This window comes from Moschus berezovskii, chromosome 19 (genome assembly GCF_049115385.1).
Source record: "Moschus berezovskii isolate FMDL1 chromosome 19, NW_MosBer_1.0, whole genome shotgun sequence".
NCBI lineage: Eukaryota > Metazoa > Chordata > Mammalia > Artiodactyla > Moschidae > Moschus > Moschus berezovskii.
This window is the reverse complement of record NC_142478.1, coordinates 33,212,125-33,228,640: the sequence shown is the minus strand read 5'-3', so window position 1 is coordinate 33,228,640 and position 16,516 is coordinate 33,212,125. Positions and strand designations below refer to the sequence as shown.

The following is a 16,516-nucleotide window of genomic DNA, read 5'->3' as shown; positions in this document are numbered from 1 at the left end:
TTTAACATTATATTATTTTAACTGGTCTCCCTATCTTTTGAAATCATATGATATGACAAATATTTCTTAAAAGCTTATCAGGAGATGTCATCATGATATCTGTGGGCATAAGTAAGCTTTCTTCTACAACATCTCTACTAAAGCAGCTCAGGTTATTACTATGTATAGTGTTTATGGTATCATATAGCTTTTAATAAGCACAGATTGTATATCTGATTATAAAGAAAATGATAATGACTTTAATGACACTGTAAACCTGTAGTTGGAAAGTGAAAGATATAAAGATGGCATATCTGCTAGCTTTTATCTTTAAGATAAATAAAATCTTGCTAAATGTGAATGTATCTTAGAACAAAAATTATCCCCTTGAAAATTAGTTTGTGTACTTTGTATTGATGAAAATAAAAAAGTTTAAAACCGGCTATGCCTGAGCCTTATTTTCCTTGATGCTAACATTATTAATAAGCAGAGAGTAACCAAATTTTTATCAGAATTGGGAACTGGCTTAAAGACAGAAAGAGTTTTCAGGGGTTTGTACAGGAGTCTGTTTGGTTTTTGAGAAATGTTGTAGAAGATAGTACATTTGAAATCCCTGAGATTTTAAAGTTTTAGTGGGTAAAGAAATGTTAAGCTAGTGGGGATAAACTTTAGAAAGATTTTATGAGGCAATGAGTGGGTAAAACCAAAACAGGGTGAGTGAATTTCCTGGTGCACAGGGCAAAGTATATTTCAAGGAAAATAATCCTAAGTATACTTTGTAGTATATTGGGTGCTATCACTTGAGGAAAAAAGTTAACTCTTTTGAAAACTCTTAACATGATTTCTTGCAGAGGTCAACATAACACAAAAAGTTAAATAACAAGATTCATGTTTTCCTTTCCTTCTATACTATCAGTAATTCTGTTTACTACAAAAAAAGGAAGATTTAAGATGGACCAAAGCAGTTAATAAAATATTAGTAACAGGGTCCCATACAAACATAAACTAAGAAAAGATAAGTTTTCAGCTTGTTCAGGGACATGCTTAGAAGCAAAAAGTCTTTAAAATCCTGAATGGCATCCATAGAGAGCAAACAGGAATTTAATTACTAAATCACTAGACCAAAAGTGTATTCTTTGAAGGCTGGAACATGTACATAGTTAGGACAAAAGAAAATGAAATGTTACCTAGGGGACTGAAACAACATGCTGTGCCTACCAACCACATGACTCTACAATAAAGCTGAAAGGTTGGAAGGGGTTTTATTTGAAAGGAGAATCTAGGATAGGCAGCAGACCATAGTACATAAGGAGGATTACCAGCTACCTCAAAGCAATGAGTAGGAAAAAGGAAAGTCATCTGTGAGAAATCAAAACCCCCAGGCTTGAGTCACAACAAAAAGTTCAGAATATATACATAAACACTATCTGTGATACAGGAACTCCAACCTGAATAATTAAAACTGTTCTAGGACCAGTGAGACTTCCTCAGGGCTCTGACAGAAACAAATAACAAAACCTTTCTGGAACACTTCTGTGACCCAGGGCACACAAAATATCCCACAGGAAAAAACCACCTTATTGAAGGTGAATTTATAGTGAAAACATAAATCATATGAGGAAACAAGCACTGTGTGGAAGAGTTGGTAGGTATTATACAATCAGAATTAGCACCCCAGAACTAAAAATGAGATAAAATACTCTAAAAGGCTATAAAAACTTAGAATGTTTAAAATGACTAATAAATTTTTAAAGGAAGCAAAATAATAAAAATAGTGTAGTTAAAAGAAGAATAGACAAGTCTGAAAGAACGTCTAGAAATGGTAGAGTGAAATGAAAAACATAACAAAAAGCTAAGAGTCATGTTTGAAAGAACATCTAGAAATGGTAGAGTGTTTGAAATTAAAAACATGATGAAAAGAGCTGAGAGTCATAGAAGTTAGAGTCAAGAGTCCCTGCACATTCTAATAGATCCAGAAGAGACTGAAAAGGGGTGAGAGGCAGTAATCAAAGGACAGTGACTGAGACTTCTCCAGAACCTAAAAAGTTCATCATCCTCAGATTAATAAAAAAATTCTGAGTAGATTTTGTCTAATAAAATCCATATTAGATGCATCCTAGTGAAACTACAAAATAAATGAAATAATGAGGTAAAACTCATAACTTGGAAAGGAATAACATTTAGACTCATCAATAATAATGGATGTTTAAAGATAAGGGACAGTTACTGTCAATCAAAAATTCTATTGGCAACCCAGTTATTATTCAAAAGTTAAGGTAAATCAGAGACACCACAATATTGTAAAGCAATTATCCTCCAATAAAAGATTTTTTTTTAAGTTAAAAGATTTTTAGACAAAAATGTTCACCATTCAGAGACCTTTACTGAAATAATTACTGAAAGAAAACTGAACCCAGATAGAAAGAGGGATGCAAAGCAGTGAAGTAAACAAGTTGGTAAACATATTGGTAAACTTAGACAAACACTGACTGTAAAAGACTTTTTGGTGGGAGAGGTAACATAACTTGGTAAATTTGGGGATAATCAGTTTTCTTGGGAGCCTACACACATTTTGGTCTCTTCCTCCTTAAAATGTTTCAGGGGCAGACCCCAGTATATACAACAACTAGGTGTATTACTATAACTAGGTAGGTATGTCTGCTTAATTCTGGAGTGCAGAATTACAAGTCCACAGGCACATTTCTCTAGTATCAGTATTCTCAGTAACGCTGATAAGGAACCAAGAAAAGGGATTCAAATAAACAATATTGAGAAAGTTGGACATATAGCTGTGGAAGGGATATTTTTTTAATGAATAATCAAATTTATGCCAACAAACATGAAAACCTAGATAAAATGGTCACTTTTCAGTAAAAATATAAATATTGATACAAGAAATAGAAAACAGACTATATCCCCTAAAGAAACTTAACCCATGGTCATAAATCTGCCTATAAACTCCAGGTCGAAATGGTTTTCAGGCTTGTCTTTGCAAAACTTTACCAGAGAAAAGAAAAAGAGGAAACATTCTCAACTTCTTCAATGAAGCTAGTATAATCTTGATATTAACAAGAAGAATAAAGGAAAATTAAACCTTACAGATATAAGCATTCTAAATAAAATAATCACAAGCTAAATCAAATGTATCTAAAACAGAACCATCATGGATGGCCTAACAGGTTTATCCTAGGAGTGCAGCAATTAGAAATCTATTCGGAAATATGAATTAGAAAATCTGTTTTCATTATTATTCTCCACATTAACTGATGAGAAAAAAAGATCATTTCAAAATATAGATGATGCATGGCATTTGTTAAATTTTAGGAGAAACCTCTTAGCAAGGAAAAGAGGATAAATTCAGGTTCTTTAATGTCAACAGGGATGTATTTAATGTTAAGCACAAAACAAGGATGCTTGCCATTACAGCTTGTACTCTTCATTGTACTACTGGTGACCATAGGCAACATAAGAGAAAACAAGAAGATTAAAAATGAAAAAAATAGTTATTTTCCAGGCCATATGGTTCTGTATACAGAAAATCCAGGAATCTCTAAGAATACTAGAATTTATAAGAATACAGAAGGATTGTGGGATACACTGATCAATATACATAACACAAAATTCCTACATTGCAGCAGCAGCGGCTGGGCATATCTACCATGTATTGGCCTTTTTGGTGCCAGGCACTGTGACTATGCTCACATTATACAATAATAAACAACAGTCTCATAGTTACATGTATCGTCTTCGTTTTAACGGGTTTTAAACCTAGGGCTTGGTAGTTAAGTAACTTGCCAGAGGTCCTACAGCTAGTAAGTTAGACCAAGCTTGGACCACAACCCAATCCTTGTGACCCACCAAACCTGTCATACTTTCAGACAGGAGGTGCTCTCATTTCCTCCCAGAAATTGGAAAGAATGTAATAACAGTAATCTCTTGCTCCTGACCCCAGCTGTCGTTTTTCACTCTGATCTTTTAAGTGTTTTTTAATAGGAAAATATTCTCACACTCTCAAGTTGTACGGAGAGCAAAATGGAGAACTAAATGGTCCTAGGAGAATTTCAGGATATTTTAGAATAAATAGATGGTGGCAGGTCTAACGGGACGGTGGCTACAAGGGGAACTGAGAATGGGTACAAGCCGGGGGCCGCCCAGCAGCACTGGGGCCCGGGTTCTGGTGCGAGCAGCAGCACCCAATCCCTGCCCTGCTCACGCACTGCCTGCTGGGAGACGCGACCGCGACACGTGCCGCAGAGCGGACAGAGGATGGCGTCGTCGTCGGGAGATACCATGTTTCCTGTGTGCTCGTGAGATGGAAGAGAGATGTAATTCTTTAATGAAGACAGACCGGAGCCAAAACATTGCTGAACATTACAGTACATCACAGTTTCCCCAGTACCGCCCTTGAAAATGGATTTCATGTTCCTCATAGCAACAGCAGCAGGAGCTATAGCCACCCTTGCTGCTGCTGCTATTGCAGCACTGCTTGTGGTAAAAAGTCTCAGTTCTTTTAAGAAGTGGACAAATAAGGACAGTGAGAATATGAAAAAACCTCGTAAAAAAGTCTTTCTCATGATACCAACAAACGGGAAACAGGAAACACATGAAGAATCAAGGAAGAAGCAACAGGAATCACACAAGGAATTGGGCAAGAAAGAAAAGGAAATCCCGGAAGAATTGAGTGACAGGGAACAGAACTATGAAGAACCGAATGACGAAGAACGGGAAACCGACGAAGAACTGAACGACGACCATCAGGACCACCAGGAACCAAATGACAAGGAACAGGAAACCCACAAAGAACTGAACAAGAAGGAAGAAGAAACTCAGGAAGAATTGAATGAAAAGGAACAGGGCACCCAAACTTTGTAAGTGTAAACTGTAACGTGGTTAAATTTCAGACACCACCACCTATCCTGATCAAAGGAAGAAAGCCAGTTGAACCACTGAGGGCTTCTTTGGGCACCAAAGGGTGGCGGCTATGCACAGGCTTGCCTGGTGTCACAGGACACACAGACTTAATGTTACTGTCCTGTCAAACTGGTTTTCAGAGGTAAGGGTTAGTGGAGGATGCTGCTCCTTTTAGGATAAAGTGACGGAAGTTAAACCAAAGGAGAATTACATGCGTGTTGTTTCTTGACATGTTTGTTTTTTGGTGTTTCAAACCTTTGTTAGGCTGGGGGAAATTGTTCAGTCGGCTATCACACAAGGTACTGTTGTTCGTGGGGAGAAAAGGACCCCTTTCCCTCGGGATCCGCGCGCCCCTGGGGAAGAGGCGAGGCCACTGGCGGCCGCACAATGGGCGCCACCTCACAGTGCTGGGCGCGGCTGGCGGGCGGCGGGGCCGCGCAGCGGGACTGCAGGCGCGCTGGCTGGCAGCACATGGGCCCCTCGGGGCGGCGAGGCCGTCGGGTGGGTGCTGGAGTTGCGGGCGGGCCCCTCGGAGAGAAAGACCGAGGCGGCGGCGGCGGCGCCGGGCCAGCAACCGCCAGGCTGCGCGCCCGACGCCGGGCAGGCCCGGGCAGTGCCCTGCCGCTGCAGCAGGCCGGTGCCCAGTTGCCAAAACAACCCAAAGGGGCTCTTCCAAACACATGGGCAAACCGTTGGCCGGGCCGGGGCTCGCACCTCGTCCAGCCGCAGTGCGCCCCGCAGCCGCGCGGTGGCGGCCCAAACGGCTCCGCTTCCCCTCCTCCTCTCCTGCCTGATCCTCCCCGCTCCCCCTTTTCCTCCCTCCCACTCCTGCTGGCTCAGCTGCCTCCATTTTCCAGATCTTTCTCGAACCCGCAGCTCCTCGGGCAGCCGTTGCCCGAGCGCTGACGGAAGCGGCCGAAGTCGGGGCCAGGAGCAGCCTCGGGCACGAAGGGGCAGCTCGCGCGCCGCCCCGGCGGTGGAGCGCGCAGGCGCAGACCCCAGTAACTGCCGGTTGGAGGCTGCCGAACCGCAGTGGAGAGAGACCCGGGCGGCGGAGGCTGCGGCGCGGGCGGCCTCCCCCTCCTCCAAGGTTCCCCGACGCGCTGCCCTAGATTTAATGCGCAGCGGCTTGGGGTCATCTCTCCTTTGCTTCTCGTAGGAGTCGTAGTTCCAGGAGCAACAGCCCAGAAGAGGACGCGGTCCCCGCACCGAGGGCTTCTGCACCATCACCCCTACCATTAGGCGGCGGGATGTCTGTGGTCGGCATTGACCTAGGCTTTCTCAACTGCTACATCGCAGTAGCGAGGAGCGGCGGCATCGAAACCATCGCCAATGAGTACAGCGACAGGTGTACCCCGTAAGTGCCCGGTCTGGTGGTAATCCTGGGAAACGTTTCCTCCCGACCCTCACATTTGTCCCGCCTGTTGGTTTCTTCTGATGCGCCTAACTCTGAGATGACAGGTGCAGCCCATCAATTGCAGTCCGCGGGGTGGCGGGCCCAGGTGGGAGTCGGACTTCCTCGCTCCGCAAAGCTGCTTTTCCTTCAAGGACAAGGGACTTAACTCGGATAGTTGGCGCATCTGTGTACCCTCGCACCCCTCCTCCGCCCCAGCCCCACCCCCCGCGCGCTCCCACCACCACGCCTCGGTCCCCCGGCGGCCGTGCTTTAGTTTTCAGGAAAAGGATTGGTGCGGGACCACCAAGATGTTCTGAACATTAGAGAAAGATCTTTAGTTCCCCCCTCGCCTGGCTTGTTTGGGATTATTGGCCGAGGGCGGGCATCCGCGCTCGCTCAGTAAAAAAAATCCTTTATTGTTTCTCCCCTTCCTCCTTTGCCCATCTGTCAACGCGACAGCTTTCTCTCAGAAAAGTAAGAAAGGAAAGCTTGGAATGCAAATGTCAGAATATGAGTTGCAGGTTCATCTGGCCCAGAAAGCCTCCTTTTGTTTTTTAAAAGAAGGGACTTTACCTCAGTGTCCTTGAGAATTGGGGGTAATCGGACGGGTTTCCAGGGGTGTAGGTTAGTGGTGCATTAATAGGGAGAGAATCAGGGATGGGAGTCGTTGGCCACGTGTCGGTAATGTTCATCCATTAAAGGAAAGTAGTGGAGTTAGAACCTATCGAAAGCGTAATTCTACAGAATGAATTGTTGGAGAGTCAGAGGCATCTGTCCTGTATAAACATGATTGTGAAGTGATTCTATTATGAACACTTGATGAAAGAATTAGAAGGAGTGGCATTGTGTCATGGAAACATGTATTCACATGTTTCATTGTTTCTGTTGTCTGGGAAGTTAGCAAATAATATAATTAAGACAGGGTTATGAAAAGCTAGCTTCTTATTGTAGATTCCTGTCACCAGTAATTTTATGAGGTAGCTAACTGCCAATGTCTTATTTTCTATGGTTAAGCAACCAAACATGTTGATTTGACCCTTCTGAATGGTCCAAACTCTAATACTTTAAACATAAGACTTATCTTGTCCAAGATCAGTGTTAAGCTAAGCCTTTAAATGATTATATTGCTAAGCTTTTAGGAATAAATTTTGTCAAGGAGGTTTTGACGATACTTTACATGGAGCAGTTTATGCTTTGGTTTCTTTTAAAGAATATCCTAGAAGGTTTATACCACCTTTTTCTAGATATATGCATTATATTTCTTTTGGTGAAATTCCTGTATACTTACAGTCTCAAATGTGAGGAGCATAGGTCAGTTAGTGTTCATAGTACTGTTAGAACTCTTGCTTCTTTTTACATCTTCCTCTGGCTTTATGCACAAGGAGACAGTGAAGTGTAAATTGTGAACTATTGATGACTTCATCTCTACAGCGTTTTAAGTCACAGCAGATATGGGCTTCTGCCAGAAAAGGACTAGGAAATTCCACTCTCCTCTTTCATCAGAGTAAAGGTTAATGGGGGCAGTCTTTGGCTTCAGGAACTTAGCCTATAGCGAAAAAATGAGAGGTCCGATGGATGTTCCCCTTACCTTTAAAGCCTTATCCGAAAAGATCAGAAACCAAAATTGTAAAACAGATACTGCATTTCTAGGCTCAAAAATCTTATTAGTGGTTCCGACTCTTTAAATTTAAAGAGCCTGGCCACACTTTCAAAGAGAGTTCTTTAGAAATTGGGCTGCTCATTTAAGTCTTCTAAAGTCTCTGTTAATATTCTTAAGCACATTGGCAAATTCTGTGTGGCTGAGGTTATCTTTCTGATAAGTATGTAAGAGAGTCACTTCTAATATCTAGATTTAATGAGGCTAAACCAAAGTAGAACGTTCTAAAAGTGGAAGGATTGTATTCCTAGCTTGTATCAGCAACTCTGCCCTTCTTTCTGGAGTTGTGTACTGTCATGTATTTCAGGACTATACCTTTTATTGTTACTGAACTAGTACTTCATTGTAGTCTGGTGCTCTTACAGTGTGTATTTACTTTGTGGGGCTTACATTATTGAACGAAAACATAGCCCTTCCTGATTCCTAAATGTTTATTCATTTAATGCCTATCTTGCAAGAAGCGTAACTATTAGAGGACTTGAAACTTTTCTAATACACCACAGTATTTAATAATACACATAAACTAGCTTTTCAAAAGAAAATTCTTTGTATGTCTTTTTGCTAGCATCAATGTAATATGACAAAGGCATTGCTAAGATGCAAATACATTTTAGAAAGATCGTGTGGGGAAAAAAGTAGAAAATGTTTGATTTAGTTGGTTTCAGCATCCATACTTTTTCACATTTCATTCTTTAATATACATGATTATGTATGCATGGGAGAATCCTATGTGTAAACCAAGGACAATTTAATGAAAAAGATAATTGCTTAAGTTTTGGCCTATAGTGGGCTACAGTCCATGGAGTTGCAAAGAGTCAGACACGGCTGAAGCATCTTAGCACATAGCACCCAATTAATTTCAGTGTTTGTATAATCAAACACTGAATTTCCTTAAATTATCTCTCTTATTGGTATTCAGGTTGTTTATATTTTCTTTTTTATAAGCAGTGCTGCAATAACTATCTTTGTAACTAAATTTTTGACCCTTAATTCCTTCAAGTAATTTTCTAGAATTAGAATTACTGAATGTGCACATTTTTAAGGCCTTATATATGTTTATATTGTTCAATTAAGTATAGATGTAGGGATTGGAATTTCCATCTCAGACACAGTTATTTCAAAGTGGTTAGTTTCACACATGGGAAAAGAAAACTGGAGCCAGAAATCCTCATTCAATATCAAATTAAAGCATGTAGTCAGATAAAACATTAGTTCAGTCACTCAGTTGTGTCTTGACTCTTTGCGACGCCATGGACTGCAGCACACCAGCCTTCTCTGTCCATCACCAACTCCTGGAGCTTACCTCAAACTCATGTCTAATGAGTCAGTGATAACATCCAACCATCTCATCCTCTGTCATCCCCTTCTCCTCCTGCCTTCAATCTTTCCCAGCACCATGTGGCCAAAGAGCTTCAGCACCAGTCCTTCCAATGAATATTTAGGACTGATCTCCTTTAGGATGGATTGGTTGGATCTCCTTGCTGTCCAAAGGACTCTCAACAGTCTTCTCCAACAAAAGCACTAGTTCTTCAGTACTCAGCTTTCTTTATGGTCCAATTCTCACAGCTAAAACATGCTCCCTGCATTTTAAATTTATATTTAGTGATGATTTTTATGGGTGTAGCATTGTTTGCACTGGCATGTGTATCACATCAATTCTATGAGTTTGATAATACTAGCTATCTTTTTTCATAAGAAGCCTTAAGCAAAGTTAAATATCTTGGCCAAGAAATAGCAGTGAAATGGATTTAGTTTCAGGTTTCTTTGACCCTGGTGGCTCAGAGGTTAAAGCGTCTGCCTCCAGTGTGGGAGACCCGGGTTCGATCCCTGGGTTGGGAAGATCCCCCTGGAGAAGGAAATGGTAACCCACTCCAGTATTCTTGCCTGGAGAATCCCATGGACAGAGAAGCCTGGTAGGCTACAGTCCACGGGGTCGCAAAGAGTAGGACACGACTCAGCCACTTCACTTTCACTTTCACTTCTTTGACCCCAGAACCCCAGTGTCCTTACATTATCCGTTGGCATACAGCTGGTATCTACATATTGGGTAATGGGCTGTATTAGGACAAATTATCTGGGCAGTGACTGTATAGAGAAGCATCTTTAATCAGTAAAGTCATCTGTTACTGCCTAGTTTCTAAGAAATATTATCTTGTTTTAAAATGTTATTTTTGTATGGTTTTAAGTTATTTTAAGAACATGTAAAAATCTTGTTTCAATTTAGAAATTGATATAAAAGTAGGCACACAAAATATGTTAGTGCAAACCTATGAGGAAAGCAGTGTGGAAAAACTATAAACTTATTAATAGTGGATATTTCTTGGAAGTAGATTATGGAAGTGTGCTTTTAATACATAGTCTGTAATGTTTTGAATTTTTATGAACTTACTTTACAATAAAGAAAATGGATCTTTTAATCAAACTTATTTCAAGACATTTTTGTTAGATGTATATATTTATTTTACTATTAAAATTCTGCAGGATCCAACCTAGAAGACTAAACAGGTCTCTGGTTTTCTGTCCTTATCAACGTATGTATAATCTGAAAATATGGGAAAATATTCTTTATACACCACATCTCAGCTATGTGAGATGTACTGTTCAATGCACAAAAGTAGAAATCACTTACCTTGAGATACTGAAAATAAAAAATTTTTCTACACGGAAAATGAGAAACTCCAGACATTAACAGTGACGTGCTGGGTAGGAGGACTTTTTAATGGTAATAGCAGTTAGGTTAGAAAATTTTTACATTTTAAAAATTATTTACTCTTTGTATCATATGAAGTGGTTTTGTTTGTATGTTTTACTATGAGATTACATTAATTTTAAACTATTTTAAATACTGAAGAATTACATAAAGTGTATCTCCTCTGTCTCTTCCCAACTACCTCCTAAACTTTAATGTGTGTGTTTCTATACATAGTGAGTATATGTATTAAACGGGGATTATTTTAGCAAAAGTAGAATTACATTTATATACATTCTGCAGTTGGCTTTTTCAAAATGTAATGTGAACATCTCAAATTTGCTCATATGACTCAACCTCATTCTTCTTAATGTATGTACAGTATTCCATTTATCTGTACATGTCTATTAGTGTATGTTTCAAAGTATTTTGCTGTTGACAAACAAAAATTCAGTGAATTTTTTTTTTAATGAAATTGTGCCTAGATGAGTGGATGGGCAGACGTCCCACACTTTAGCGTGGCCAAAGCTAGTACTATAAAATCTGTTAGTATGAATATTATCCACAGAACAAAATGAATCTCTAGTCATTGCCTTGAATTTGTAGCTGAAAAATTCTGAAAAAATTTTAGAAGGCAGGAATGATAGGTACAAATTACATAGTATACATTATGAGTTTAAGATGTTTAACATGCCTTTTAGTATGTGGTTAGTATGTGGTTGGGTTTCCCTGATAGCTCAGTTGGTAAAGAATCTGCCTGCAGCGCAGAAGACCCTGATTCAATTCCTGGGCCGGGAAGATCTGCTGGAGAAAGGGATAGGCTACCCACTCCAGTATTCTTGGGCTTCCCTTGTGGCTCAGCTGGTAAAGAATCTGTTTGCAATGCAGGAGACCTGGGCTTAGTCCCTGGGTTGGGAGGATCCCCTGGAGAAGGGAAAGGATACCCACTCCAGTATTCTGGCCTGGAGAATTCCATGGACTCTACAGTCCATGAGGTCACAAAGAGTCAGACACAGCTGAGCGACTTTCACTTCACTTAGTGTGTGGTCATTATAATACAAATTAATGAGCATCAGTTCAGTTCAGTTGTTCAGTCGTGTCCGACTCTCCGCGACCCCATGAATCACAGCACGCCAGGCCTCCCTGTCCATCACCAACTCCCGGAGTTCACTCAAACTCATGTCCACAGAGTCGGTGATGCCATCCAGCCATCTCATTCTCGGTCGTCCCCTTCTCCTCCCACCCCCAACCTTTCCCAGCATCAGAGTCTTTTCCAGTGAGTCAACTCGTCGCATGAGGTGGCCAAAGTATTGCAGTTTCAGCTTTAGCATCAGTCCTTCCAATGAACACTCAGGATTATCTCCTTTAGAATGGACTGGTTGGATCTCCTTGAAGTCCAAGGGACTCTCAAGAGTCTTCTCCAACACCACAGTTCAAAAGCATCAATTCTTCAGCGATCAGCTTTCTTCACAGTCCAGCTCTCACATCCATACATGACCACGGGAAAAACCATAGCCTTGACTAGACGGACCTTTGTTGGCAAAGTAATGTTTCTGCTTTTTAATATACTATCAAGGTTGGTCATAACTTTCCTTCCAAGGAGTAAGCGTCTTTTAATTTCCTGGCTGCAATCACCATCTGCAGTGATCTTGGAGCCCAAAAAAATAAAGTCTGACACTGTTTTCACTGTTTTTCCATCTATTTCCCGTGAAGTGATGGGACCAGATGCCATGATCTTTGTTTTCTGAATGTTGAGCTTCAAGCCAACCTTTTCACTCTCCTCTTTCACTTTCATCAAGAGGCTTTTGAGTTCCTCTTCACTTTCTGCCATAAGGGTAGTGTCATCTGCATATCTGAGGTTATTGATATTTCTCCCGGCAATCTTGATAACAGAAGCAGAAGATATTAAGAAGAGATGGCAAGAATACACAGAAGAACTGTACAAAAAAGATCTTCACGACCAAGATAGTCATGATAACGTGATCACTGACCTAGAGCCAGACATCTTGGAATGTGAAGTCAAGTGGGCCTTAGAAAGCATCACTACGAACAAAGCTAGTGGAGGTGATGGAATTCCAGTTGAGCTATTTCAAGTCTTCAAAGATGATACTGTGAAAGTGCTGCACTCAATATGCCAGCAAATTTGGAAAACTCAGCAGTGGCCACAGGACTGGAAGAGGTCAGTCTTCATTCCAATCCCAAAGAAAGGCAATGCCAAAGAATGCTCAAACTACCGCACAATTGCACTCATCTCACATGCTAGTAAATTCATGCTCAAAATTCTCCAAGCTAGTCTTCAGCAATATGTGAATCGTGAACTTCCATATGTTCAAGCAGGTTTTAGAAAAGGCAGAGGCACCAGAGATCAAATTGCCAACATCTGCTAGGTCATGGAGAAAGCAAGAGAGTTCCAGAAAAACGTCTATTTCTGCTTCATTGACTATGCCAAAGCCTTTGACTGTGTGGATCACAATAAACTGTGGAACATTCTGAAAGAGATGGGAATCCCAGACCACCTGACCTGCCTCTTGAGAAACCTGTATGCAGGTCAGGAAGCAGCAGTCAGAACTGGACATGGAACAACAGACTGGTTCCAAATAGGAAAAGGAGTGCGTCAAGGCTGTATATTGTCACCTTGCTTATTTAACTTATATTAATGAGCTTAGCTATGTTCTAATTAAATTTATTTACAAAAATAGGTGGCAAGTGGTAATTTGCAAATCTTTGTTCTAGGCAGTCATAATAAAAATAACAAAATTATTGTGCATTGTTATTTGTCTTTGAACTGATGAATTTTGAGTAAGATGATCAGTTTTCAAAATACTTCCAGATGTTCAAGCAGGTTTTAGAAAAGGCAGAGGAACCGGAGATCAAATTGCCAACATCCGCTGGATCATGGGGAAAGCAAGAGAGTTTCAGAAAAACATCTCTTTCTGCTTCATTGACTATGCCAAAGCCTTTGACTGTGTGGATCACAATAAACTGTGGAAAATTCTGAAAGAGATGGGAATACCAGACCACCTGACCTGCCTCTTGAGAAACCTGTATGCAGCTCAGGAAGCAACAGTTAGAACTGGACATGGAACAACAGACTGGTTCTAAATAGGAAAAGGAGTACGTCAAGGTTGTATATTGTCACCCTGCTTATTTAACTTATATGCATGAGGAATGCTGGGCTGGAAGAAGCACAAGCTGGAATCAAGATTGCCGGGAGAAATATCAATAACCTCAGATGAGAAATATCAATAACCTCACTTATGGCAGAAAGTGAAGAGGAACTCAAAGGCCTCTTGATGAAAGTGAAAGAGGAGAGTGAAAACGTTGGCTTGAAGCTCAACATTCAGAAAACGAAGATCATGGCATCTGGTCCCATCACTTCATGGGAAATAGATGGAAAAACAGTGGAAACAGTGTCAGACTTTATTTTTTGGGTCTCCAAAATCACTGCAGATGCTGATTGCAGCCATGAAATTAAAAGACGCTTACTCCTTGGAAGGAAAGTTATTACCAACCTAGATAGTATATTAAAAAGCAGAAACATTACTTTGCCAACAAAGGTCCGTCTAGTCAAGGCTATGGTTTGTCCTATGGTCATGTATGGATGTGAGAGTTGGACTATGAAGAAGGCTGATCGCTGAAGAATTGATGCTTTTGAACTGTGGTGTTGGAAAAGACTCTTGAGAGTCCCTTGGACTGCAAGGAGATCCAACCAGTCCATTCTAAAGGAGATCAATCCTGGGTGTTCATTGGAAGGACTGATGCTAAATCTGAAACTCCAATAGTTTGGCCACCTCATGCGACGAGTTGACTCACTGGAAAAGACTCTGATGCTGGGAGAGATTGAGGGTGGGAGGAGAAGGGGACGACCGAGAATGAAATGGCTGGATGGCATCACCGACTCTGTGGACATGAGTTTGAGTGAACTCCGGGAGTTGGTGATGGACAGGGAGGCCTGGCGTGCTGTGATTCATGGGGTCGCGGAGAGTCGGACACGACTGAGCGACTGAACTGAACTGAATTTAAAGTACCTAATCAGCTTTTTAAATAAAAATTAAATCAGTATGTAAATATGTGTGTGATTTCTGTAGGCGCTTTCCAGGTGGGACAGTGGTATAGAATCTGCCTGCCAATGCGGAAAATGTGGGTTCAATCCCTGGGTCGGGAACATCCCCTGGAGTAGGAAATGGCAACCCATTCCAGTATTCTTGCCTGGGAAACCCCATGGAGAAAGATGTCCAGAAGGCTACAATCAGGGGGGTCACAGAGAGTCGGACATAACTGAGCACAGACACACATGCAGCAGATTTCTGTTAATGGTTTTAAGTTATGAACAAATTTAATTTGGGAATTATGCTTAATAGAAGCATTTGGAGACTGGCGTGCTGTGGTTCATGGGGTCACGGAGAGTCGGACACGACTGAACGACTGAACTGAACTGAAAGGAATATTCGTTTTTATATGTTAAAATATTTTATTGTTCATATTGAAAGATTGTAAAGTTTTTATATTATTACTAAATCATATGTGCCTAAAAATTTTATATTTCTAAGCATTATTCGCTCAATTGTGTCGGACTTTGAGACCCCAGGGACTGTAGACCACCAGTCTCCTCTGTCCTTGGGATTCTGCAGGCAAGAATATTGGAGTGGGTTGCTGTTTCCTACTCTAATATTTCTAAGTAGCAAACTAAAAAAGAAATGGTAACAATCATTCCTTTACTTTTTTTCCAGATAGTTAAGTTTGAGAAATAATAATCACGTTTTCTTTATTGTCAAAGTCTCAAATCCTTAATTTGTTTAGAGGCATTGAAATAGAAAAGAATGTTTTCCTCAGCTTATTTGAACCACTAAGGGATTACTTCGTACAAAACACTTTTTGGGAAATGATGCAGTGGTTTTCAGCTGGAGGAGATTTTGTACCCTAGGGTGCATCTGTCAACATCTGAAGATACTTTCAGTTGTCACACGGGAAGAGGGAAGGGAAGAGAGCTAATGATATCTAGCAGGTAGAGGCCAGAGATGCTCCTAAAATCCTACAGTGCGCAAAATTGCCCCGGTCCCTCAACAAAAAATTAACCCCAAATGTCAGTAGTACCATGATTGAGAAATCCTGCTCCATAGACATCTTGGCAACTATAATTGAAAGGAGTTCCTCAGCGGTTGACAATTTGATTCACAGCCAAATTGGCCATTTAAGGAACAAACCCCTTATTTAAACAAATTGATTGTCCTGTTATATCATTATTTCAGCTATTGTATTTCTTTGCATCTACTCAGTAATAGCAGAAGAGACTATAAATAGTAATTGTGATCTTATGGAACTGGCAAGGGAAAGCGGACATTTCTAAAAATAGGGCTATTTTTAAAGTGGACATGAGTTTGAGTGAACTCTGGGAGTTGGTGATGGACAGGGAGGCCTGGCGTGCTGTGATTCATGGGGTCGCGGAGAGTCAGACATGACTGAGCGACTGAACTGAACTGAACTGATAAGATCAAGAGGTTTTGATTCCTTAGTGGAGATTTACAAAGAAGCAAACAAATCTAGGACTTCCCTGGTGGCTCAGATGGTAAAGCGTCTGCCTATAATGCGCGAGACCTGGGTTCGATCCCTGGGTCGGGAAGATCCTCTGGAGAAGGAAATGGCAACCCACTCCAATACTCTTGCCTGGAAAATCCCATGGATGGAAAAGCCTGGTAGGCTACAGTCCATGGGGTCGCAAAGAGTCAGACACGACTGAGCGACCTTACCTTACCTTAAACAAATCTGGAGTGTTGACCTCTTAGGTGAGAAGTTTCATAGTCTGTTGGCAGTGTGTGTTTTCTCCAACCTAACCATGCTTGGCTTTATAAGAGAGACAGTTAATTTTAGATTTTAGGGGAAAATA

General features: G+C 41.0%; 1 protein-coding gene across 2 annotated transcripts in view; it reads left to right on the top strand.

Annotated features, from left to right (window-relative positions):
• The first annotated feature begins 5,043 nt into the window (after positions 1 to 5,043).
• The window catches only part of HSPA4L (heat shock protein family A (Hsp70) member 4 like), a 60,909-nt gene continuing 49,436 nt past the window's right edge, over positions 5,044 to 16,516 (top strand). Inside the window, exons 1-2 of one of the 2 annotated variants that reach the window (XM_055404321.2) lie at positions 5,044 to 5,189; positions 6,050 to 6,247. In XM_055404321.2, coding sequence (XP_055260296.1) covers positions 6,141 to 6,247 — 107 coding nt within the window. In that variant the 5' untranslated portion in view covers positions 5,044 to 5,189; positions 6,050 to 6,140. Of the gene's footprint in view, positions 5,190 to 5,925; positions 6,248 to 16,516 lie in introns of those variants that run through there. The other variant, XM_055404322.2, reaches the window with a different exon arrangement.